The sequence below is a fragment of the Struthio camelus genome, chromosome 2, assembly GCF_040807025.1.
Source record: "Struthio camelus isolate bStrCam1 chromosome 2, bStrCam1.hap1, whole genome shotgun sequence".
NCBI classification, from domain to species: domain Eukaryota; kingdom Metazoa; phylum Chordata; class Aves; order Struthioniformes; family Struthionidae; genus Struthio; species Struthio camelus.
The window spans coordinates 56,632,718-56,659,885 of NC_090943.1; the positions used below are offsets into that span (position 1 = coordinate 56,632,718).

Sequence of the window (27,168 nt, forward strand, 5' to 3'; positions counted from 1 at the left end):
AACCAACCCTTTCTTTCCCAAACCCAGGTGCAACGAGAGAGAAAGAACAAGGTAATAAATTTATATCCGTGCCAATGTCTTTAAACATACATTGTTTAGTGCAGGAGTTTGGCCTTGGAAGTTTGGAATATGTAATTTATAAGACAGTGGCCCTGAGATCAACCCACCCAAACCCAGAGATTGAAGGTACTGCGCAGAACAATTTGTACAGTTCTTGCAACGTTCACAGGCTTAAGGAGACAAAACAAACACAGGATGAAGAGGGAGTTTATCTTGGGTAAATTATTTCATCTTTTCCTGCCTTCAGCAGGTCATCAGGAACTGAGGTGAAGTTAAAATTTCTCCTAGTATGCCAGATGGTGCTTCTGCTCACTCTCTTTCCCGTGTTCCCCCTTCTGGTATTATTAGCTGTGGGTGTTTGCAGTGCTGAAAGAAGTGATTTGAGGAGAGAGAAGGTTGGGGTAGGGTTAAAGCTGTGGTCTGCAGTGCACAGAGAGGTGACAGAGGAGCTAATATGCACAGGTGGATAGTTTATCTCTTCTTCAGGGTATCCCCTTCTAATTACTAGAACCTATAAACAGCTTTACCCATGAATACTGACTGGCTTGAATGGGATTGCTGAGTAGGTGGCATATAGATGTAGAAGTCCTCTTTGCAGGGCCTAATTTTCAAGTATTGCCAGTTCTAAAAGTTCAAAAATCATTAAGGTAGACTCTAAAAATAACAGGACTAACTTAGAGATATGTTCAGAAGTCCTGCAGACTTCTGTGATCCATAAACAGAAATCTTTTGAGTTTATCCTTCATGGCCGTGCTCTCTGGAATGGAAAATGCTGCGTTCTGCCTGAAGTCAGGAAAGCCAAAATGGGTGCGTGTAGGATCTTTTGCAGCCAGAGCCTCTTAAGTTAATGGAAGATTTACCGTTGCCTGCCACGAGCTTTGGCCTGCACCCTGCTATGACTTCAAGGACGTGGCAGTCAGAGAGGTATGTTAGTGCACATCCTCTGGTTAACCCACAGGATGGGTGTTTCCCTCCTTGAAAGAGTGCTTCAGAGCATGATTTTGTCTTGGGATGGTGGGGGGAAGCAACCGCCCAACAACCTTGCTCTTTTTGCTTAGGAAGTCATACGGTTTGCATGTCACGTGAGAGATTTCCTCAGTGCAGAGCTGGCAGTGGTTGGTTGTGGCAATGTTGACTAATGCTTCGTAGCAGTGTTTTCCTGTATGTGGGGTTTTCATCCCAACAAAGTATTGATTCATCTCATGCTCACCTCATTGGCTCACCAAACTCCCGTTGCACATTGTCTTCAGAGTTGCACGCACACATCACCGCTGCTTACTCATTGTAAGAGTTGGTCTCCTCCGCTCTGACTTTCTTGCTGTGTGGCAGGACCCCGTGGATTTGAGTGCTTTATGACTGAGCACAAATTCCACCAAAACTGTGTATGCACGTGGATAATGGCTTCTTACAAGGCTGGAGACAAGCTGAGTTGTCTCTATTGTTCGCAAAGTACCTCTCGTATCAAATAACGCACGTTTCTCTGCATAGGCCGAAGGTATGCAATTTATCAACAACTCTGCGTGTGGGTCTGCTGTTCCTGCGTGGTCTGCCATACTTCGGTCGATGGGAGGGCAGGAGGTTTCGCAGTGGTTCTCATTGTGTTGTTTGGGGCTCTGGGGAAAGAGAGGACTGTGCCACCCGACCCAGAGCTGGCAGTTTGTAACAAAGGAAGAAGCATGCAGGCTGAGGATATGCTCCAATGACTGCTTATCCTCTTTTTCCTTGCATTGTTTCATCTGTTCATCCGGGCTATTAACTTGTGCTTCACTCCTAAAGTAAAAGTTTTTGCCTGACCTATTTTTGCTCTTCTCCTGTAAGAGCAAAAGGAAAATCTGAAATGCTCTTCTCTGAGGCATTTAACCCTGCTTTTATGGTAAGGCTGTCCTTAGCACTTTTCCATTGTGATTTTTGTTGTGAGTTGTCATGTATTTTGTCATCCTCATGTTCCCCTAAAAGAAGGGAACTACTGCCTCTTCTCTTGGTAGCCTTCCCTCCCAAAGTGTACTGCTTTCCTTGTTCTCCCATGGCACTACACATGCATTTGAATGAGCGACACTGTCTCGGGCCATACCGCTGAGGCTCACATGTGACTGAGGAGCTTACCTTCCTTGTCTCACTGTGAACCCTACAGACTAGATCATAGACTGGCTTTGCCCTCCGGTGGCATCCAGGAACCGATCATATCTCTGCACTCCTTCAGGACTCCCTCTTTCTTTTTTCTGAGCTCCTTTCCCTGAGGATGGTGCTGCTTTGCAGTGACCTTCTTCAGAATAAGATGTCAAATTGCAATCTTGCCCTCAGCTTTTTGCCTTCAGTGAGGTAACATGTGCTTGTGACCACTGGCATTTTTGCTTTTTTCAGGACCCCTGACACGGCTGGTCTTTTACCCGTTAATCTGGGGCTTGAGGCCTTTGAGGAGGGGAGGATGCACAGATGCCAGAGCAGTGTTGCCACTGGAAAACATTTAGTCATGTAAACTGGTGAAAGATTGGTGAGCGTCCAAATGGTCAGAGCCCAGTCTGTTGTACGACAGAGTTGTCACTGTATTCTCCAAGGACCATCCCCTTAGGCCTTCCCTCTCCTTCCTCCTCCTCACTTACAGCCTGCATCAAGGCACTGTTGCCACCATAAGGTCCCAGACACCTCGGCTCAGTGGTCACTGCACTTGGCCAGCCACCAGCCTAGCCTGAGCAAGGGTGCCACCTGAGACCCTGCTCTGGGGACTCATCCTCCCCAGGATAAGGCAGGGAGGTTTTGTTTCTCTCCGGATGTTCTGGTCGCAGAAGCAGTCCCATCACAATGCTCCTGCAGAGCTTAAGTGTAGCCACCCCTTTATGGTCTTCCATGGAGTAAAGCTGGATGTTGCCGATGTAAAGCCTAGGGCATTTTTTGGAAGGGCTCCAGGAGTCTGGAACTGGCTTTCCCAACAACTGGCTTTCCTGAAATAGCCCAGATGGGGAGCGACTGTGGAGCACCTGGAAAGGGATGCTCAATTCTGGAGATGGCTAAGACTGTGTTTTCAGCAATGGCGAAGAGGCAGAAGGCAGTTTAGGAAACCCTGTTAACATGCTTCATTTTAAAGCTGTGGAGACTTTTGTTGGTTTGTGGAATTAATGCGTTAGAGTGTCGGAAGGCTTCAGGCCCCTTACAAGCGCTGCACACCTGCATGAAAACCTTCTGCTTTGTCAAAGTCAATGGTGAGGAGCATTGTTAATTGGATCGTGGATTTGGAGGCAGAAGCCTTAAATTCAGGCATGAGGAATAAATAAGAAAGCAAACGAAATGCGTTTAATGCGAACAGGCTGTGGAAAAATGCTATACTGATCTCCCATTAGAAGTCCAGTAAACTCTGTCAACCTTTCTTACTGCTTGCATAATGTCAGGCAAGTGACATTTTTTTTCTTTTTTTTCCTCTCTTGCTTACTAGAGGTTGTATGGTGGGAGCTATTTTTGTCTCTTCTCTGTAAAGCTGAAAGACGTATATGCGTGTTTGCTTTTTTTTTTGCCTAACTGAAGGAGATAAGAGAACTTCCTCTTATTAAATCCTGTGGCAATGCAATCCTGACCACGTAATATCCTACTGAATTTAAGCATGCTGAGACATCTGCCTTTGGCAATTTTTATTTTTATTAAAAAGACACAGTATTTCTCTTCTTTAAACATGAATCCTAGTAACCCCTAAGATGTCTGGCTGGATCAGTGCCTGCTCGGGGTTACTTCAGTTCAGCAAGTTCACTGTGCCCAGAGTTCATGGCAGGCTGAATCCTCAGAGGCAAAGCCCCTTAAATATCTGTGATATGCAGCATGAGTAGTGCAAAGAGGAAGATGACAAGAATCTTGTATTTAATAAAAAATTTCCTTTTTATAGCTCTTTGAAGGGCTTTACAAAGATTTTTTTTCCCACCCCCCTTCCCCAAAGCTTTTTTAATTAGAGGGATTTTTGGCTTTGTTTTTAAGTTCAGCTGTCTCTGCTAAAAGAAAACCTTCGGTGACAGAGCTGGCATGGCACAATCATATTTTTCGTCCCTTATTACACTCCTGGTGAAGCAGAGATGATGAGTTCTCCTTGCTTTAGAGCCTGAACCATCCGCTAAAACTGGTTAAAGAAATTTCTCCCGTAGACACCTTCCTGCTTAATATCTGTAATGATCATTTTTATAATTCGTTCTGCAGGAACTGGTTAGGTACCTGTATGCTGAGACAGGACGCTGCATGAGTTTGCTCCCCTGTGACACTTCGCAGGCACCTTGTCTTGCTGAGAGGGAGACGTTTCCTGTTGCTTCCCTGGGCTTCTAACCCAGCTCTGTTTATCCATGTGCTGAATGTTACCCAAACCTATACGAGAAAATAAACCTGCTTCTGCTAGACTTACTTATTTTGCAAAGTAATGAACAACGATGGCTAGATCTGCAAAGGAAATTTAATTTTATCTCCGTTTCCCTTTTTCTAACAACTTTAAGTTTTCGGTTCCATATGCCCCATTTCTGAGTACTGATAAAGACACTGTAGGCTTCTGATTGATTGATTGATTGATTGATTTATTCCTCCCTGCCCCCACCATCCCAGGTAATCTTCCACCAGCCATCATTTGTATCCCCAAACTCTAATCAAAGTTATAGCTAGGAACTACTTGGCCATGTCAAAAAAGGCGGGGAGGGAAGGGGAGGGACTGTTATAAAAGTCAGAGCAATCAAATCCGAACAGGAAAAAGTAAATGCTAAAGCAATAAATAATGCATTAAGGTTTTCCTTAAATCTGAAGTGGGAGCCAGTTATGCTATAATTAGCACTTACATAATGCTTGTGCTTTCATGCACTGTAAAATCTTTAAATGAAGCATTAAAAAGGGAGGTGGTCTCAGAAGACGAGGCTTCGGCCTGGGATTGTAGCCGCCACGGCTCTGCCCCATCTCCGTCTCAAACGTGATATTGGATGAGTGACTTCCGTTCCCTGCAACTTCAGGCATATTTTCAGCATCGCTTAAGAACTAGATACTCCCTCTAGGTGTTTGTTACTCTGCCTCAGCACCCTGAGCTGATCCGGGTTAAGCTGGGTGCTTTGTGTCTATGAAGTGACTTGGCTTGGTTTAAGCAGCTGCTGCATGTGGTTTACGGAGTGGGAGTGGTGACAGCTTAAACCATTTTATTTACACTCGCAAGAGAAAGTCTGATTATGCCCTGGCTATCCATTTGTACACGTTAGGGAAAATACCGCTTGTCTTCTTTGTAAAGCACGTGGAGATCTACAAATGATAGTTAGGGCATTGTTATAACTATTAATATTGCCATGAAGACTCCAACTTTAAAACGTCCTGGTAGAAAAGCTGCTTCTGTGGCAGGAAAGTGGCTCAGGGAGAGGTCTGTGAGATGTCTGCCTTTGGTGTCTGATTCGGCCACTTTCTAATCTAATTCTTCTGCCTGCCTCGGGAGATGGATCTCTTGTCAGTGCGCTTATTCTAGGCGAGGGGAAGTCGACGGCAAGGTTGCGATCCTGGTTTTGGGAATCAGTTGTGCGGACAGTGTTGTGTTTCGTTCTGTTGCTAGGCTGCTCTGCCAAACTCTTCTGATAAAGTCCAGCCACGCTGCATGATTCCTTCTGCAGCGCGATAGCTTATCAGCTCAGATCACTTGGAGACTGACACTGTAAAGCATTTAGATTTTTATTACTGGGACAAATGTGGCGGTTGTGTTTGTCATAAAGAAGTGGGAAAGTCATGACTGATGCCCTTGAACTAGCGTAAATTGTTCTAGAAGCTACGTGCCAGTACTGGTTTCATTGCTCTTCTGGCCATTGCCCTCTAGGCTTAGGAGAAGTTGGTTTGATGGCAGTCTATTTGAACTTGGGTAGAGAACAACTTTTCATTTTGACTAAGGCAAAATGGTCAGTGAGGTGCTTTGCTCCTGTGTACGGTCCTCAGCAGCAGGAAAGCCTTTGCTACATGTGCTGTCACCTGTGGTGGTTTTTGCAGTTGTTGATGGAACGACATTTAATCACCTTGCATAATGGGACCCATTATTGCTATCTACCTAAACTGGTCATGGATCCATATGACACTTTTGAATGAAACTTATTATTCCACGTAAAAATATTGCACAATTTAAAACTGTCCATTATATCTTCCATGACATAAACTTTTGTTTTGGATCAGTACTGTAGAAGTGAGAAACAGATCTTTTTTAATGAGGTTCTTTAACTGAGGTGCATTCTGATTTCAAAGTCATAACCTACTAGAACATAAAAGACTGCTGTGATAAGTGAATGTGAATTAAGTTGACTGTGATATTTTTAAGTGTACGTTAGGACGAGGGAAAAAGCCTCCGTGGCGCCTGTTTCAAGAGAGAATTTTTAACATTGCACATTAATAAGCCCATATCACAAAATATCATACTGGTTAAGAGCTAAGCAGAAGGTCAGGTAAGGGATTACATCTCTTATTCCTGAAATGTGACTCATGTTACTGTGATTTCAGGGTATGTGAGACATCCTTTCTGTAGTATTTTCAGTCAAAAGTTTCACAAGGGTGCATAATCTTCCGTGGAAAACATTTTCAATCTTGGCAGCAGTTAGCAGTCCAGAAAGCTTGGGAACCACTAGGAGCAGTGGTAACATCCAGTTATGAGAGATGAGGGGCAAAAACGCAGAGAAGCTGCTTGACCCTTCCAACTATGTATCTCGCTTTGTCCTCCAAAGAATCTGGCACAGGCCATGAAATCATACATTACTTGACCCATCTCTCTGGTCAGATAAATCTATTTCTGTATTCAGCAAAGATCACTGTTGCAGTGTTTAATTGCTACACAGAGTAATATAAATTATCCTTTAAGGTGGATAATGCATTATTATGCATTGCTACACTAGTGTGTAATTTGGGGGAGCAGCTGCCGTGACGGATGGTAGCCCTTCAGGCCAGAGCAACGTGGAGAAACTTGGCTGGGCCAACGGGAGCCTCATAAAAGAAGTGCAGAGCTCTGCAGCGCAGGTGAAATAGCGCCATGCTTCAGTACAGGTGGGCAATCAGCTGGCTCGAGAGCTTCAGACCAGACAAGCGAAAAAACTGCTTTAGAAGTCAGTGTAGCGCTGGAATAGGTTATCTGGAGAGGCTTTATAGTCTCTCCACTTCTGGAAGTTGTCAAGAGTCAGCTAGGTAAAGCCACAGCTGACCTTATGATAGTCCCGTGTTGCATAAGCTGCTGGACTAGATCATTTCCAAAGGGCCCTTCTGACCAACGCTTCTGTGTTTGTGATTCTGTGGCACTCCTGAGCACCGATGGCCAGGATTCTGTTCGTAACGGCTTCTACCACGCGTAGTTTCTAGGAAATTCCTGGGATGCAGTAGAAAAAAAGTGAACGGCAGAACTCTCTGAAATCGGCCGCAGTCTGCCCTGCTGCACGTTTATGTTGCAAACTTTATTTTTAAGCAGCCCTCCCCTTCTGCTCAGTATAGCTCAGCTAGAAAATTCTGCCAACCTGGTGAGCAGGCTCGGCTTCTAAGATAGCAGTTGGCTGAGAGAGTGCCGATTCAGCCACTTTTCCTGACTATGAGAATTGAGGAAGGATTACATTCTCTGCTGGATTAGAGTTACAGATATGTGATGCATCCTCTGAAGGTTTAAATCAAAACCTTTGAATGTTATTCTGGTACTGAGAGCAAAGGCTATAGAAGGTTGTGACTTTTGGCTAACCTGAGGCTTCAGTTTCATGTAACCCCTATCACACTTCAAAGTCATTATTACAGTAAAAACAGCTGGATTGATAGCAAGACCATCTGTTTTACTACTTGGATTAATGTTATAAATGGCACTCCAAATGCCCGTAAGCTAAATTCCTTACTCTGACTAATGCAGTATCATGAGATGTTGTAGATAAAGCTGGTAGGATACTTTTGTAATTAAGTTTTGGGAAGAAAGCTTTCGGCTTTCACTCGTATGTGGTAGTTGGGTTTCTTATTTGATTTGAGTTTTCTGTAGGCTCTTGCAGACGTGACTTCAGCAGGAGCAGGCGATGCATGTTCAAGGAAGTATTGAGAGACTGATATTTATTTTCTGACTACAATATTGTTTGCGTTTCTGGTTACCTAAGAGTGTAGTATGTGGAGTGCAGTGTGTAAATAAACTTCTTGAGGACTTGATGCCAGCTCCACTTGTGGGTCATCTTATTAGTTGTCTTCAGTGGCATTTCTCAAACTGGAAGGCTTGGATGTATGCAAAAGGGAAGAGTGTCATATTTATTGACATGTGAAACTCATTTTTTCTGCCTTTGCTCACTCTGGCCGTCTTCTTTTTTCTTTTTTTTTTTTTATTTTAAATTTCTTTACTTCACACTTTGCAATGTGCAGCTGACCTCAATTTTAGGAGGTTGTGTCTGTTTGTATTTCTTCAAAGCCTGTGTACCAAATTATTTTGTTTTTTTTTTTTTTTAGTTTAAGGAAAAAAAAAGTGGCATAGCCAAGTGACAGTTTGAGGAAAGCTTTTATCTGTAGTGTCCTTTTTTCATCGTATGGTATAGATCTTATATAGAGAACAATCCAGTGTGTGATGCCTTATTTAGCAGTTGATCCTGCCACCGTTCTTGTTTGTTGTGCAATAGATAGATGTGCTGACTGATACATTCAGCCCCCTTAAAGTGGAAACTTTATATTGTTAGGCTAGGTCTGCACTGGAAACATTTGCCAGAGCAGTAATGCAGGAGAGTTACTTTGTCAGGAGACTCTGTAGAGCTATACTGCACATCTTTTTTCCAGTGGTAACAAGGCCTCAGTCAACTTGGCAAAGACTTTTCTTTATCCTTTTGCACGCATATGGTAGATATGTTACTGCCTGAGGCCGATAAGCATCAAGGAAGTATGTGCAGCTTGTGGCCCATGTGCGTTTGTATGCAAATGTGGCGAATTCTGCACCCTTGCCTCTGTTAGCCCAAGCTGTGTGAGGCAGTTTTAAGCTTGCACGAGTCAGATCCGTATGTATCTGCCTTAATCGAATCTGACATAAGTTATGAATGAGACCCTTACTGGTCAGATCTGTATCCTGTGTGGTTGGTGACTGTGCTGAAAACAGGAGCTATCACATTAATCAAGACTGAGAAATACTTCAATTTATATTTGTATTTCTTTTTTGTTTTAAATGTCTGCTAGATGCCAGCAGTAGCAAACGATAGTGGTCATCTTGCGATCTTCAGGCATATAGACACCCACATATTTTTTAGAGTACCTCCTGAATGAACACTTTTATTATCACTTATTCCTTTATCATATTGTTCTCTTCCTTAAAGTGTCTGAAGCAGCTAAAATGGCTTCCAGTGTAACATATACATTTGAGATGGAGGGAAAAAATTGCTGGGGTAGAGGAAGACTTCTGAGTCCTGGACACCTGCCCCTTGCTCTTGCAGGGCACTGCAGCACTGAGCTCTTCCTGAGCTCCATGCTAAATGGAGGCTGGCTTTTAGCCATCCAGTGGGAAGTCCTTAAAATGTACAGCCCATCTCCTAACACATTTTCCACTTTATTCTCTATCTGCTGTAGCGATTCACTTTATTTAGTCCTTTCTGTAGACATCTCTTTAGTGAATTGATAAGACAATAGAAGCTGCTCATGAAAAAGCAGTAAAGTACACTTGACCAAAGTGCTGCTCTTGATTTCTCTCCTGCTTCTTTACCCTTGTCGCAAAGCCTCTCCTCAACAATTTTGTAGCATCTCTCTGAGCACCTCTTGTGCGTGTTCTTCTGCTTTGAGCCCTCTGTTTGGCCTTCTCCACCATTTAAATAATTCTGCTTTGGCATAAAGTCTTGTGAATAAGATGCTCATATGAAACAGGCAGTTGCTGTGGAGTTCTGCCAGCCTCTTAAAGGTAAGAGCCAATTTTTGACGGTCAGTCTCTTTGTTAAAAGCATATAATAAAGGACCTTGAGGTTCTGTATTCAGATTCAACCAGACAACTTCAATACTCTTTTTACAACACCAGATTAATTTTTACTGGCATGCTGATACCACCAAACTACAGCATTGTACTTGGGTCCATATTTAACAAAAAGAACAGGCTTCTAGTGTATTCTCTTGTAAGATTTCAAGTGGACAGGCACCTTCCTCTGAGATGAGGACATGCATGTATGAGAAGGTAATGGTGCATTAAGTTTCTGAGAGTGAATAAGGAGACTAGTAGGAGTTTTAACATAGGTGTTTAAAGCATAGGGTTCACATACCTTGGGGAATAAGGGAAGCAAATTATGTTGATTCACATTTTATTGCTTCCCAAGTTTAAGTTTATTTTGCAAGGACACAAAGGTAAATTCTTCGAAGAGAGTCCATGTTAATTGCTTTGCCTCCCAAACCCCCGTAATTTTATTAATAGCTTTGTTCTTCATGGCAGAATGATAGTGTAGTGTTGTGCCCTTTTCTAAACATGCCAATTTGATTTAATTAAGGAGTAGTCAGTTCTTCCGTTGCTGCAGTAAGGCAGGATTGGATTGGAAAAGGTGCCAGTTCTGGAGCTATGAAGCACTACCCGAGCAGGGAATGATTCAGAAAATCCAGAAAAAGAGCCAAATGCCAGAAACCGCTTACAATGTAATATAATGCCTATATTTGGAAACTCTAAGACACCTTTGATTTTATGAGCTTCAAATTTTTTTCATCTAAATCTTGATCTTCTCGCTTGGTGGACAAATTTGAATAATTCAGTACCAGCTAAATAACTTGTGCATGTCCAATTTAAATGTCTCAGAAGAAATTAATGTTGCTGCAAATGCAACACCCTTTGTAAGCCTCCATCTTTCTGCAGAATTCTGTGGAAATGGACTTGTTTTGGAAAAAATAGAAAAAAAATCCTAGGACCATGAGCATTACACAGAGTATTTTCCCTAATTGCAAAACCATTGGGCCTGTGGTGAATCAGTTTGAAGGGAGATGCTGCTGTTCTTGGCTAAATATAATAAGTTCAATAAGAGGTAGGGAAATATCTTTTGTTGCAGTACAAACAAAACTAAAAGCCTCCCCCCCCCCACCGTTTTTAATGCAGGTGACTCGTTTGGTGGGTTGTCTGAGAAATGAGTTGGAAAAAAGGTTTTGAAACAACTTTTGAGTATTTTTTGTGAGTGAATGTGATTGTTATCAGTTCCTTCCGCTTGCAGTAGTATTATTTTATGCTACCTGAACTGTAGTGAACTCTTTGGCAAAAGAATAGTCAGTGAAGCAGCAGGTGGAAGCAATGCTGGAGAAGCTGGCTTCCTGGACTCTGCCCGTCCCAGAGTTTTGAATGATGTTGGAAGTTAACCTGCAATGTCAGTATCTGTATCTGATCCCTGCTAGAAGATGTATGTAGACAAGATTGCTGGATTCAGTATAATTTAATATATGTATTTGACTGCTTATTCTTTGTTTGTTAGGCTACTACTCTTTAGTCGTTATATTACCAGCAATCTTAGGCTTTCGGTGCTTTGATCTCATGCGTTTGTGAATTTGGGGCTGGCTAGTCTATTATAAACTCTATTTTAGAATTTAAAAAAATCAACAAAGAATGAGTTAAGACAGATTGATCCTCCTGAGCCATTTGTGTGATACCTTTCCATCTCGGGAATCAGTTTTGGTTCTGTTCAATCAAGCGCGATGGCTCTCAGCCCTTAATACCAGCAGTTCTTCGGAAGTCCTTGGAAGTCTGCCACAACATTTACTCACATAACAGGTGCTGTTGTCTTGGCGTCGCACCAGCTTGCAGAGGGAGAGAAAGAAGACGAAAAGAATAGGAGGCTGAGAAAAGAAAGGCCCATAGGATGGCCTATAACTTAGCAAACAAAAGTGTTTCTAGGAAGTGCTCTTAGCACTGGCCTCAGGTCTTCAGTGCTCTTCATCCCAAATTGAGGTGGGATAGCAAATCTGTGCAAACATGGTGATGAATGGAAGCAGAGATTTACATGCACGCACACACACGTGCGCACACTGCGTGCACCCAAAATGTCGCTCCTGCTGTAACTTCCTCTGATGTAAATGTTGAAGGAAATCTTCAGAAAGAGAGATCTTATGCAAGAGGAAATGAATAAAGGTTGTCCAGTCTCCTTCCCTATTTCCTGAAAAAGGAAATAATTATTTCTGAGACGTGATCCTGTATGTGGAGAAGGAGGTGGATATGACATTTCCTTGCTGCCATCTGATAGAAAAGCCCAGAGCTTATCTAAGTGCCCTGTGGAGCACCAATGCCTCACAACTCAGAAGATGCCTCTCTGAGTAGATGGACAGAAAACGAATCTTGTTCTTACAAAAATTAGCATTCTTTAAATCACGGGGAGCCTGGGAGTTCTGAGCAGCTCCTTTCTTAATTTCACCCTGAACTCTAGTGACGCACTTGCCTTTAAATCCTGTCTTTATTGTACATCACACTACAGGGAATCGTAATTTATTTTCTGTCCTCCATTGTTATCACTAGAAATAGAGTTGGACTTCTGGGCATACAAGTTCTTCTTTGGTAGCTTGGATCATGAATTGGCCATCCTACCGTGGTGTTAATGCACCTGGAGCTCCTTTTTCCTCTCCCTGTAAGGTGCGACATATTCTGCTTACTGGCCTAAGTGTCCATAGGCAGAGGAGCATGAATATTGCCCTCTGGAAAGAACTTGGGACATGCTCACAAGGGGAGGTAGAAGAAGACGTCTAAGTCCCTATTTGGGCATTCATGCTTTCTATCGGCTGTTGTGTTATAAGTCATTTTGTGAGCATGTCTAACCCCCTTCCAGAGTTCTTGGAAGGAATTTGCTGTACTCTCAACCTCACTTTTTGATTTCAGGCTCAGGCAGTGGGAATACGCACAGCTGACAGTTTATGAATCATCATTCTGCTACTGCAGTGATCTAGCTGTGCTGAAACCACAGCCTCAGTTAAGCATAAATGAGACCTGGATATCAAATTCCTAGGTCCTGCAAAATGAAGGTCCTCCTCTGCTTTACCACAGGTGTAGGAAAGAGCATTGCAAGGAGGGACCTGCATGCTGTGCCTCTTAGAAGGGAGGGAGGGTCGAGAGAGCAGCACTGGACCCAGTGAACCTCTGAAATAGAAAAAGAAAGAAGTAAACTATTTCGTTTGCCCCCTGTCTGTTAGCTTGGGTAATGTTGCTGTTTCCCCCTTTAACGCTCAGTACTAGCCATCTATAATTCATGTTTTTTCCCCTCTTAGTTCCATTACAGTTTCCTTTCTCTCCATAATGAATGCTCTTGTCACTCACATAATGTCATAGGATCCGTGAACGCAAACATCGAGGGAACAGTATTTGTCCAGCCTGTGTTACACCAGCAATTTGCTTTTTCAACTTCTCTGCATTTCCATTTACTCCTGGTTCAGTTCCCAGCTGCAGAGCCTTGATGTGTTTTTTGTCTTTAAACCTTTGTGTGTCCCAACACATCACTGATGACTAGACCCTGAAGAACAGCAGCTTTCATCCAAACGAAGAAACTGCAAAGAGTAGCTTTAAATAAACTGCAATATACTTTTTTCCCTTTAAGCAAACATGGTTCCCCTGTTTTATCCTAATTTCTACTTATTATAGATAGACTTTTCCTGAGAGTCTTCCAAATCGTTTTGTTGTGTCATTAACTGGCAGCTAATCTCAAAGCAATATGGCATGGTACTCCCTTCCAAGCCTGTTAGCTTATTTCCTAAGCTCTCTGGTGGATTCTAGCAGCAGTTAGATGTGGCGGCAGACACGTTTTTTCCCTTCCTTTTAAGGAGTGATTGAGAAGACACAGATGCTGTTAGTGGAAAAGGCAAAACTGATTTTATTTCCTTGTCAGACTTCATATGGGTAGATGCAGGCAAATTTAGGAGGATGAAAGTCATCGTAAGCATGCTTTTTTCTTTCTTCTGTCTGCTTTTGTTTCTGCTGTTTCTGACTGAACTGAATCTCGTGGAGGAAAAGAAAACTTTTTAAGTTGGACATGCTAGCAAAAATAATTAATAGAGGGTTTTTCACAGTGAGTGTATTGATGTACATGTTAATGGTAACTATTTTACCATAGTCTAGAAGCACCATGTTTAAGTTGGCTGTTGCCTAGATTGGCGTTGTCAGCCCTGAGGAAGGAGCGGCACGGATTCCTGAGGCCACAGCTGGAGCTGGTATTCAGATGCTTGTTCCTTGGTCGTCTCACTACAGTAAGCAAAACTGCTCTTTCTCATGCGCATTGTGGGTTCGGGCGGCAGCCCTCTCCTCAAGCCTGATTTCTCCCAAGCAGTATTTGCATCACAGTTCTTTCACTTGCCTTTGTGTATGATAACCATCACCAGAACAGCCAGAGCTGACGACTGAGCCTCAGATTTCAGTAGACATTAGCAGCAGGAGACAAGTCCAAATATGTTAGCAGCAGCTTTTAATAAAAAAAAAAAAAAAAGAAAGAAAGAAAGAAAAAAAAAAGGCTTAAGAAGCAGGATACATGTTTTTCTGTGTATGTCATTTCTCGGCTGTTATCTTTTCCCACCCTCCGTTTATTTACCAAAGAAGCTTGTGCCTGGTGCCTAAGTTTCTGTCTGCATTTCAAACAATTAAAAAACGGTTAATCACAGTTCTTCCCTCATACTGTCAACAGCTGGCTGCAGTGGGGGACGTGCCTTCGTTTTACAGCCCTTGCAGTAGACACGTAACTGTGACAGCCGCTTCTGCAGCCTGTAACCAGTGATCATCCTTAACATTATTCACCCTGACACGTGGCAAACACTGAAGAAAAAATTTGGGCTGTGGACTGTGCTCTGCATGGTGATGAAGCTGAGCTGTGCTGTTCAGCTGGGGAGCTGGGGACCGAAGTCAGGCCTAGGGACGGCAGGCAGGAGTGGGTCAGCTGAGCTGGAGTGCTTCAGGAGTCAGTGTCCTGGGGGTATGGAGGGCTGTGTTAGCACAGCTGAGCTGGATTTTTCACCTTTTTTTTTTTTTTTTTTAAACTCTGTAATGTTTCATGCGCATCTCTTAGAGCGGAACTGATGAATGAGTGAGGTCAGTTTGTGTAGATCTGTGAAAGCAACTTTACCATATGGATTTGAGCAAATGGATCTGAGCATATGGATTTGACAAAGACCCAAGAGGTCTTTGTCCTATTATTTAATGTTAATTAACCCCAACAGAAGTCTGTCATCAAACACTTCCATTATCAACACCTATAACCTACTCCTGGATATGTAAGTCATCCTTAAAACCTCACCATGGACCATAACATGATAATGGAATTTTATTTCATGAGCAGAGGGGAAAAGTTAATGGACCCCAAGGGAAGGAGGAGGGAATGCTTTAATAACCCTTAAAAGAAGTCTTTGTTTGTGGGCGAGTGCTTTTTGCCTGGGCTATTTATGATAACGTCTGTAATTCTAGATGGAGTGTGATTTGGTACAGCTGTATGCTGAGAAAGGAGCCAGAAAACGAAGAGAAATCAAATGAAATGGCGTTTCTTCGTGTTGTTAACTTCAGTCAGGCTTACGTACTGACTAATAAGAAGCCTGAAGTTTCTGGAAAAAGTCAGGCTCTGAGCAAAGGCTTATAAGCTTGCCAAGTGAATTGAGATCAATTCTTGGTTCACGTTGCTGCCGGATGACAAACTGAACGGGCTGGAGCTGAAAGCTGAAATGACTGCCCGTGATCATCGCTGGGTGCGAGCGGCGTGCTGTAATAGCTCCACAAACCGGAGGCAGTCAGCACTGGCTGCGCAGTAGGCGCTGCCGTTCCAAGCCGATTATGGAGGCTGGCGGCGGAAAAGGAAAAGCAAAGCAAAGCTGTAGTGAATCTGGCTGCACGGGCATGCCCGGAGACTCCCCACGCACTGACTGTGTGCGGTGCGGAGAGCTGAGGCCCGGGCCCCGGGAAGGGCATCTTCCTGCCAGCACCCTGCTGCTTTTCCTTCCCAGCCGCAGCCGTCCTGTGTCACAGCAGCCGGCTGCTTCTGCAGAGCCCTGCAGTGAGTGCAAGGGTTTGTTTAAACACTTCTCCGACTCCCTGCTCACCAAGCTTATCCTTCATGTTTTTCTCACTTTTTCCTGAAATTACTGGGTTTTGCACTGAGCTGGATCTTCAGCCTCTCTCTGCACTCAGCTCAGCGGATGCAGGTCACTGCTCGCAGTACAGGGCTCTGCTCTGGCGACTGGCTCCCTTCACAGTAGCAGCCCAATGATGTGTCTGTACTGGCTGCCGTTCCAGTGCCCTGCGGGGACGGTCCAGAAATTGGGCTGGAATCCTAAATCCTCAGTACTCCTACGCTAGAGCACTCTTCAAGCTGGTTCTGGGAGAAGCAGCTTCTCTTCCTCAGATGAAAGCCTAAAGTGTACTCTGCATTTCTGTGCTCTATGGACCTGCCTTGCTCCGCAGCTTCCATCTATCCTGTCTGCCTTGCTGCAGAGCCGTAGGTTCACTGTTTGGCAGGCAGAAGAGCCTGAGCCATCACCTTTTGCCAGAGTAAATGGGATTTGTAGGCAGCACAAACTTAAGCTAGGAAGTGAAGTTCAATGAGAATACCACAAAATGATGACTTGTGGTCCCCAACCAGCAAGGGGTCTAATCCTCAATCCGCAAGTTTGCGGTGTTGTGAAAGAAAGCTAAGAAGCCTTTAATTACTCCTGCAGTGGGATGTATGGGACCAGAGAGAGGAACCCAGTGTTACCTGCTCTTAAGTAGAAGATTTTTAGGAAGGATTGTAAAGCTAACCTAAGAAGTAGAAGTGGTCTGTAGCTGTAGCTCAGCACTGTGACTACTCTTCTGCAAACTCAAAGTGATTCCCTTGGAGAGAGAGCTCCATGCATCACCCACAGGCATGTATTTCCTTGGCAGCACTTCATGGTTGCATATTTTTACTGCTGTAGGAGAGTTCTTCATCCTAATCAATGCATACTTTAAATTATCTGGAGTGTGCTTAGGGTGGAAGGATATTAATTTCAGTAGCTTTGCTTAAATATACCAAGGAAGTGATGGAGTTGGTAAGTATTTTTAACATAGTTTCAGATACAACCAGGGTAGTTTTCACCATGCAGGCATGGTTACATGCAGTACAGGTTTATTAACAGCATACTTCAATGCTAGTGAATTAGCGCAGCGCAGGTGCTCCTGTAACCAGAAGGATTCTTCAGTAAATATTTTACTCCAACTTTATTCATGAGCTAGTGTTCGCATGCACCGGGGGAGGATAAAATAAAGGACAACAGGGTGTATAAACAGTGTACATAAACATAGTATTGTACAGACAACAAGAGTTTAGACTTCAGCTTAGGTTTTTGATAACTGTCCTTGAAGATCTCTGCTTTATCAGAGCTTTTTTCCTACCTCTCAGCTACCAAGTAACTATATTGCCTTCTATTCTGAAATCCTTGGCTTACATGTAAACCACAAACAGCATATGGAAAGGTATACGCTGCTTTAAGCGTGTTTGTAGACTTGCTGATGTAGCGCCTAAATAAACAGCCTGATTTCTTCAGTGTTAAACCCCAAAGCAGCAGCCTGGAAATAAGCTGCATTTCGAAGTCAACATTGCATAAAGTAGCACATATAAACTTTACTTGGAATTCCTAAAAGGCATAGCGGTAAAGGTCTGGCTATAAAGAAGAATTTTCTGAGTAGTGGATTGAAATCCAGTGAGCAGAGACAGGATGGTTGATAGTGCTTCAAGGAATGAAGCATCTTGTGGCTGGTTGTATGAAGACCATCATTTGCATTTGCCGATTCCTTTTGACACAGAAAGAATACCGGGTACCACCTGAGTGGAAAACAAAGAGGAGCCTTTAGTAAATACTAGGAATGCATAAGTCTAAAATAGTAGAGGGGAATCTTTTTCTTACTGAGTGTCAAATAAATGGACCACAAAAAATCTTGTTGCAAATTATATAACAGTGTTGAATTCAAATTTGCTTCTGGCCCTGCACAGGCAGTACCTTTGCAGAACCTAAACATTTTTTGTAGGTTCTTTACCTCTGAACAAGAGTTCAGCATCCATGTATAAAGAATGGGATAAAATAAAATTATTCCTGCTGCCTGTTTTGTTACCTTTTTTGGTCTAACTCAGTATGCTCAATTTTAAATAAAAGTATAGCAGTTGAAGGCATTTTTGTGAGCTTTATAGTGTACATGGGAACAAGGGCAGGTTTGTACAATAAGACGATGAGCTCTAATGAAAGCAAGATTTGCGTTATGGCAGTCTACTTCATCTTTCTTCTGCAGCTATTGAGGGTCGGATAATCCACAACTGATGTTCTAGAAATAAACCAGCAAATTGGCAGAAGCATCAGCAGCCTTAATTGTTACACTTTACCTTTTGATGATAAAGTGCTCTAAAAGTCTCAGGCAGCTACTGACTTCGAAAGGAGAACAGCAAAAGTAATTTACATAATAAATACCATATTATTGTGCAGCTTATGAAAGGGCATGGCAAAATGTTTGCTCTTGCTCGGTACAGTGTGGGCTTGAGGCTGGCTTTACAGAATCCGCCTGGGCTTGAGAGCATCCTGAACACCTCCACACGCGTATTGGTGTACCTCGCTCTCACCTGCCCTGCGTTTCTCCAAAGTGTGCTGCAATAGAGGCCGGCCATCCAAAACTGAAGAGGTGAGCCCTGAATTCAGAGATGGACCTTGATCATGGCTGTATTGCTACTTCCTACGTTGTTTGAAGGACTTCATTCTCTAAAGCGTATCAACTGGATTCTTTCTAAAGTTTAGGGTTGCGCACAGTGTCATGGTATTTTTAAATGGAGGTGTCTTCTTTGCTCAGTTCCAGCCCCCCTTCTTTTTATGTTTTGCTTTCTGAGGGAATTGCAAGCAAAACTCAAGCAAAATACCTTGTACTGGCATTGTACTTTCCCTAAGTACCTTCCAGTTCTGCTGGAATGCTTATCTGCAGTGTATTCACTGAATCATCGCCGAAGTCATGTGCCCCCTGCTACTGTAATGGTTGTACTTTGATGGAATACTTTTTTCTCCCTTGACTTCTCTGTCATTTTCTGATCCATCTCTGCCCTCTCCATCTGAACAATAGTAGGCCCTGTGGACTGAAAATGTATGGTGTGCAACTACTTTATAATTCGTTGGATATAGCGTTTTAATGATGTTTTGAAGGCATCTGAAAATTAGAAGTACATTAAAGTGAAAGCACATTAGTGTTTAGAGGTTAGGTTGGGAGTAGTCTTAATGGAGAGCATTGTAATGCAGTAGAAGGACATGACTAAAGCTATGTTTTGCCAGCTTCTGTTACAGGATGGACATGCATAATTAATGCGTAAGACATCAGTGGACATTCAAGAATTGTGCAACATTGCTCTGAGGTTTTGAAAGGCTAGTAAAACTTCTTGTAGTGCAAGGCAAATTTTATCCTTCAGCAGACTTCCACATCAGCTACTCATACGGTGTTGAACTTGAGTATCTTACTATACTGGCTCTTTGCTGTGTCTGTCTACAGTCGTCAGATTCATTTAAACAATATTTATGTGCATCATTTGATCCTCCACTGCAATGTAAATGTTTGTGTATCCCTGGGCAAAGGAAGTTATCTTCAGGAGTCCAGAGATAACATGTTAAGTGACTGGTTTTAAGACTAGCTAAGGAAGGTCGGCAATGTGAGTTGCAATATCAGTCTACTCCATGGGTAAAAAGCCATGTTGAAGCACCCTGTGGCACTGGGGTCCCGCTTTCTCTTTCCTTTGCCCATACAGCAAACCTAAACATGAGCTTCGATTAGGTACCGAAGTTGTAGAGAGCTAAAGCTGGGGTGAGCTGAGTGCTCGCTGTGCCAGCCTGCCGGAGCTGCTTGGCTCTGTAAGCAGGCTTGTGGACTCCCTGCGCTCTCCAGCCAAGGCAGCTGCGATGAGATATTGACTGCGAGTCCCCCAAGGGTGGGGAGCATGTGCAAACTGTGCTTTTCCACGGCTTCAGCAAAGGGCACATTCTTACTAAATAGTGTCTGTCAAGCCCTGTATGCAAAAAGCCAGCGTTGTTTTGTGGCTACAAAAGACTGAAGAGGTGAGTTTGGCATAGAATTGATTTGGCATAGAATAGATTTTGAAATCTGCAATAACAGAAGAAAAGAGGAGGAACTGGTACTAGGTTCCCCCCACTCTTACGCTTATGTTTTTAATTGGTAAAGGTCTGGAAATTGTTAGACCTTTGTCTCCATTCGGGCTTCTACCTGTCCTGTGAGAGCTGCAGTTTGGTGGGGACAGAGCAAGATCTTTCCCTGAAATGCCTTAGTGTGGAGAGCACTGGGCTTTGTGCTACATGTGCATACCAATAACTGAATGAAGTTACAAGAGAATGGACAACTTCTAATTTCTCAATAAACTGATTATGACAGCATAGATATGGTACAAGGTTCTCAGTGTGTATCTTGGCTAAGCAATGATTTTAGCCGAGTTACCTGTCTTACAAGGTCAAATCCTCCTTGGGCCTTATTGAAACTGAATGACATGCAGTGAGGAGGATTTAGCTCCTGGAGGTAAACTTAGAAAAGATTTAATAAGAAAACAGAACACATCTGTTTTTGATTAGAAAATGGCAGTACAAGAACAGTGTTTATTAGTGTTTCTTCACCCTACTTTCAAACAGTTATGCATATTGCTTTCTTATCTCCCTCAAACCTCTTGAGCTCTCTTGTGTCGTAGTTACTGTAACTCACCTACAATATTGTAAACAGTCGGGAATGACTATTGTGAAACTGATGAAAATCAGCTGGTATTGAAGAACAAAACTGACTTAAGAAATTATTTCAGGGATGAAAATATTTAGATTCTTTCTCTATGTTTGAGGGTCAGAAGATCTTTCAGTGCTAATCTAAGGTACGTAAACATAATGGTTGATGCAATTTCTCCTGTAAGGTGAGTTTGGATGTACTTGTAACTCAGAAACTACAAAATCTATTTAGGACAGCTATATCCAAGCAAATAAAGTAGCACTTGCTCTCTCTTGCTTTAGTTTATATCCTGAACACTTTTTGTATTGGTGTATCTATAGACTTTTTGTAAAGTGGGAAAATATACCGGAACTGAAGTTCTCTTTTTCTGCTTCTGTTTCTGAAATGCTTGCAATGGAATAATTCTTTTTTTTTTTTTTTGATGTGTTTTTTCTGACAGTATCAAGCTTTTGGCTGTGCAGGAGCTGGTCGATAGAGAAGCGCTGGAAAAGGTATTTAAAATATATATCTAATACAAAAGTGATAATATATTAAAGCTCTTAAAGTCCTCTGTGTCAGTAGGGCTTCCTAACTTTATGGGAAATCCTGTAACATAAAATGGGACCTCTTTTTAGCTTTATAGTGCATCAAGTCAGAGGCAATATTTTTTCCAAGCTGAATGCATACTCTTGGTGTTTTCTGATTTTATAATGGGTTTGGAATAAGCTATGTCTCCAGATGGTCCATATTAGCTTTCCCAAAATGCATCCGTTGATAGCAGCAAGGAGAAGTAGATGATTTGAAATGACAAAGATGAATGTCTGAAGAGGAAAGAGTGTCTAAAGTGCCCTTTTAAACGTTTAGCTCAGGAGAATGGCAGGAGGTGCCTTGGAAGGAAATGTGATTTAATTTAGTGATGAAGGGATTGAAGCAGCTAGCTACTCAAAATAGGTCCTAACAACATCAGGTGAGCATATAGCGTATGTTAGTCTGAGCTCTCCTCAGGTCTGTACTGCGGAGATACAGGCCTATATTATACATAGGTTTTTCAGAGAGCTGAGAGGTATGTGGGGAGAGAAATTTTGGCTTCATCTTATCCTCTTGTCCAAGCTGAGTGCAGATAGGGCTTGACCAAAAGCTGTTACTGTAGTCCATCCTTTGCAGCAATGACCCAGCAATGACCCACAGTCTACATTGTGTTCACATGTAGATCAGGAGCTCCTGCAGACACGGTCAGCGACTGTCCACAGGACAGCTGGGATTGCAGACAGCCTATGCTCAGCTGCGCATGGAGCACGGGCAAGGAGCTGTACTGAGCCCTCGGCCTCCTGCTTCTAGGTAGATGGGAGAGCCCTGCTCAGGGAGCACATCTGGTCCAGTGCCTAAGACCTGATCGGCTTAGCCAAGATGCCAGCATCTCAGCAGCCTGAGGTCCCATCTTTGGAGCTGTGCTAGTAGCAAGAAAAGGCTGGAGACAAGGCCCTGGGTGAAGTAGCAGGAGGCCAGGCTGTTTCTAATTAAAGCTATTGAAGCAACTATATGCCTTTTGTTTTTAAGTTACAAAACCCACTGACTCTCTGCAACCAAGGGTATTTCAAACACAGCAGTACCCTACAGATCATTTTCCTTTGTATGAAGAAACAAATATATTTTTATTGTTTTATGATTTTACTGTACTGGAGGGTAGGGCTAGATTCCCTATGCTCACACTGGAAATAGTGGATTCCCTTCATGTTCTGCACAAGCTGCTTTGTCTAGGGGGTCAAAGAGCCAGCTGAGAAGCAGCATGGGAATATAAAAAGCTCAATAGGATTCAAAGAAAACAATTGGGTTCATAGCCCTACTGGGAAAACTTCTGCCTCTGTGAGTTTTGTGGCAGGCATTGAGCTGGAACTGACCCAAACAGCCCCTCTGTACCTGACAGTGCCCTGACAGGACTTGATGAGAAAGGGAGGAAAAGCTCTCCTACCTACAACATATCCTATCACTCACAAGGAGTAGGTCCTGCAGTATTTTAGTTAAAGCCAGCTCTTCCTTTGCTGCATTTACTAGATAGTCCAGAAATACTGGAAGAGATGGAGCAAACAGGGTGAGTTTGCTGAGCGGTGTGGAGATGCAAGCATTATCCCTGGTGAAATGAAATCTAGCTCCAGTGGACGCTTCATCCTTGTGCTGTGTCACTGAGTAGGGATGCATTTCGCTGAGGTCTTGTGTAAGATCTAGCTCATTCACAGGAGTGAGGGGCCTTCGGTGAACTCTGATTCTGGACCTAAGGGGTGGATTTTGTTAAAAAGCAGTGATAGAGGACGAGGAAGGTAATGCTATAATTTCTGTATACAAAGAAGATTAGGTTCTCAACTGCTCATTTTGCAAAACAGATTAATATGAACAAATTGTGGTTATTTGTAGTAGTGCTTCTGATTGATAGAATCTCAGTTTCTGTGGCATCTCACATGCACTGCAAATTTCTCACCTTTTTGTCAGGCCTGTGCCTCCCTTTGGCTCAAGGCCTCCTAAAACAAGGCTTGGCAAGAAACAGTGACCTCAGCCTGGTAGGAATTGCCGTTCGAGCCATTGTTTGTAGCTTTGCAGGAAGCTCTTCAGAAAGGCTCCGCATCAGAAAAATGATCTTTCTAAATTGAGCCATCTGAATATTTGATATCTGCTTTCATACAATGCCAAGCTTAAAGAATGTAAAAGGCCAGTTTAGCCCTCTGGAAAATAACAGCGCTAAATTATATAAGTTCAAAGAAACTTGCTGTCTTTATTTTTCAAATACAGAAGGGGAAAAACAGTAGGCCGAAAGAGATTGATTGTCATGTCTGCTTGCAGAATCAGGTTTTGAGAACGTGCTGGGTTTTGTCTTCGTAAATCATTATTTACCTGCTTTATATTGTAGGAATACAGAATATTATTAAACAATAAGATTTTAATATTCATTGCAACATGGATTTTATATTTTTGAAGAGAAGGTTTCTTTAAAGGTAGCTATGGGCATAGTGACCTAAAGGTATCTTCCTATAATACACTTTCTAGTCTATCATATTTCTTTGCATAAAGTAATATGTGATGTTTTTTGAACTTCCAAAGCCTTTTCATTTCTAAAATTCAGTGCTGAGCTTTGAAAGTGTTATAGGTTTCTGATACTTGCGTAAAAACTCAGAATGAATAAAATTGCTTTGGTGAACAGCAGTGTCTGTCCCCTTGAAAAGATTTATGGGCACAGATCAGTGTTCATGCCTGCGGACTAGCTCCATTAATTCAAATCACATTGAAGTGAAGCATATGTGTAGTAAGTCTTTTCAGAATCACGGCTTTGAGACAGTAAAGAAAAATGATCTGGCACTGCAAAGCACAATTTACTGTTACCTTTTGGAAATGTTATTATGGGCTTGGAAGTGAGCGTGTGAAGCAGCAGCATGTCGGAGCCTTCTGCAGCTTGCAGGCAGGCTGGGAGTTGCCACTGTTGGGCTCCTGAGAAGATGGTAGGTGCCTGAGGTATGTCGCAGAAGGCTTTGCGCTAGGGAGAGGGGCTGCTAGCAAGTTCAAATGCTATACCTCAGTTATTTACTGATTACTTAGAGCAAATTGTTTTTTAATTCTATCTTTATTATCTTGTGTAGTTTAGTATCTTTTTTTTTCACCTTGACCATTGAAAATAAATTGATCAAACAGTGAGAAGGCTTGTGCTGTGCAAAGACTCTGTTTCATTTTCTAAATCCTAATACTTGTGGGGGGAAATTTGGCCAGATAGCCCTTTAAGTGAAAAAGTTCTGCCACAGCTGGCTGCATTTACATCTGGGGTAACCGAGACAGAAGGAATGATTGACTGGGTTTAATTATAGACCCTGCTTCTGGACGAGGTTGTCTGACCCTTTGATGCTGATCACCAATTATTTTGTTTATCTCTGGGATGCCTTTGGCACCTGTAAACACTACTAAATGAGGATGATGGTTGTGGGACTGGCCCCCAGCACCCCACTTGCTGTCATTAAGATGAACAGGAAAATAACCATTGAGCTCAGTGGAGCAGGACTAGGTCACACGAGAAGTGCAAGAGTTGTCTTTACCTGGAGAAAATTCAGAGTTAAAGATGGGCTTATTTGTGTTTATTTTGACCTTAATCCATCAAAATAGTCAAGCAGGTACTCCACTTGAAGCAGAAGAGAGGTCTCATTGGTCGCTTAAAATTAAGCATGTGCTTACATAAAAATAAGCATGTGCTTACATGCATTTTGTTTTACCCTCAGCCTTCAAATCTATCTGTTTACTTCCATTGGCTTGCTTATTCGGCTTGGCCCGGCTGTCAGGGAGGGTGTTGCTGACATGCGAGCAGTGCTGCGGTATTGCCATTCCTTTGTGTCACCAGAGCTGCTCGCTTCTGCCTGGGGCAGTAACAAACACAGGCTGCGAGATGCCAAGGGATGGCTTGTATTTGTGGTAGCCTCATTCCCATGAGGGTTCAAGACCACTCAGCGACTTTAGAAAGAAGTATCTAGGGGAATACAGGTTTGTTTGTGCTGCATCCTATGGAAGGCGCCATTTCCTCTTCTAGAAGCACAGCTCTGGACTTCCAGGGCCAATTTTCCCACAAGGTGTTTTTGAGTACTTTACACAATCTAATTTTACCCAGTCCTTAATTGCAAATGAGCACGTCTAGTGTACTTTGCAAGTGTTAATCACATTTATTTGGGGAAGGGGAAAAAATAATTCCCCTGAGGAACATGCTGTCTTTATAGTTGAGATAATTAGCAGATTATACTGCCTAGCCAGCTGATGTTTCACATTGGTTTCTGATTTTGTGTTTAAATCCATAGTGCTTCTCCAGATGCAACACGTGTGCAAAACTAATTTATCATTTGGTGCTTTGGTGCCAGTGGGATGTTTAGGAAGAGCCCTCCTCCGAATACTTTTGTCGTTTTTTTATTACAAACTCAGCATGTTCCCATCACAAAAAGAATAAACTATTTAGTCAAGGACAAAGGTAACGCTAACAAAAATGAGGTGATATGTTCTCAGCTGGACTAAATTAGTTCAACTTTGTTTAATTTCAGTGGAGATACTTCAGCTTGTGTTAGTCGAGCCTCTGTCCTGCATGTTTAAAATGAAGTTGTGGTGGCACTCGCTGTCTCTGCATTCATGTCCCAGTTCTCTGTTCTTCTGCGTGTTTTGTGTGCTCAGTGCAGGGGAGGCCTATTTCATGTTTTTGTTTAGGATGCAGAAAAGCCCAGCAGGCCTAGTATATGGCCTGCATGGGATTTTAAAAGGTGAGCAGAGGCCTTCACCTTACTTATTCCTGTAAAATTTAGGGCACGTGTATGGTCAGGGACCAAACTGAAGCTGGTGGAAAAATTGCTCTTGGCTGCAGGCAGCCCTGGATCAGTCTTTCCATGAAATTAAATAGGGGTGTCAGTGTTATCTTTGACATTAGTGATTATTTTGTTTTAGTAGTGCTTAAGTAGCTCATTTGAATCTAGTTGTATTGCTGTGGAACTTTTAATGTTGGTAAAATCACAAAATGAATAGAACAAATACTATTCTTTGCATTGTGTCAAATGTTTCCCACCGTACCTTTTGAAGCATTAACTCTGATCCTTGAGTTCATTTCTCCTTGAGTGTTAGGTTATTGAGGAAAGTTAAGTAATCTATATAACAATTATGTCACTGAACGTCAGCATCAGTAAACCACTACCAACTCTTACAAAGTAAACCTGCTCTGGGAACAAGCAACAGTAAGCCATTGTTTTCCAGTTTGTGTATTAATAAGCAAGTGTCTGCTGTTCCTCTGGATGATGATGGACTGTGCAATTTACTCCACAGATACAACAGTTTGCTAGTTTCTCATCTGGGAAATCCAAATCATGTAATTCTGTCCGCTCGGCAGTCTTTGAAAGTGTGAAATATATCTACAAAGTGATGATTGCTCTGCTTGAAGGTAGAAGTGATTTATCTAGACTGCCATTAGGGATATGCTAGGTGGGCTGAAGCAAGACAGGAGTTGAAGTGAGAACTGGGTTTTGTTCAGGCATGAGGTTCCTGAAGTTGATAACCTGCAGCTTGAACATCAGGATAAGTTTCACTGTCAAAGTATGTCTATGCCAGTGGTTTTATATTTATACACTGTGTGCTACGTCCAAGAAGTCAGTGAGAAGAAAGTAAGAGCAAATTAATTATCAGTAGACTTAGGTTTTCTGTATGGGATTTTTCACCTTCAGTTGAAAAGTGTTGATGGTCACAGATCAAAAGGGGTTGAAAATCTTTCACCTAATGTTTGGAAGTCAGGGCACTGTAGCTCTGAAGCACAGGACATGAGCTGGGCACTAGGCTGCTGTAGCTACGGAGCTTCTAGCTGGCTTCCTGCAGGACGAGGTGTCCTCTCGTGGCTGGCCAAAGAGCACATGCTTATTCTCTGCACATTTGTGCTGGTGTGCACATGAGAAGTTGGGATGGTATGAGAAAAGTCTAATCAGCCTTCTCTTCCAGATACCTTTTTTTTTCCTTCATGTGAAATGTTA

The 27,168-nt window shown here is 42.7% G+C and overlaps 1 protein-coding gene across 1 annotated transcript in view; it reads left to right on the forward strand.

Annotated features, from left to right (window-relative positions):
• EEPD1 (endonuclease/exonuclease/phosphatase family domain containing 1) overlaps positions 1-27,168 on the forward strand; it is a 73,221-nt gene that overhangs the window by 17,928 nt on the left and 28,125 nt on the right. The window contains exon 3 of the mRNA XM_068935890.1: positions 21,114-21,165. Coding sequence (XP_068791991.1) covers positions 21,114-21,165 — 52 coding nt within the window. The remainder of the gene's footprint in view (positions 1-21,113; positions 21,166-27,168) is intronic.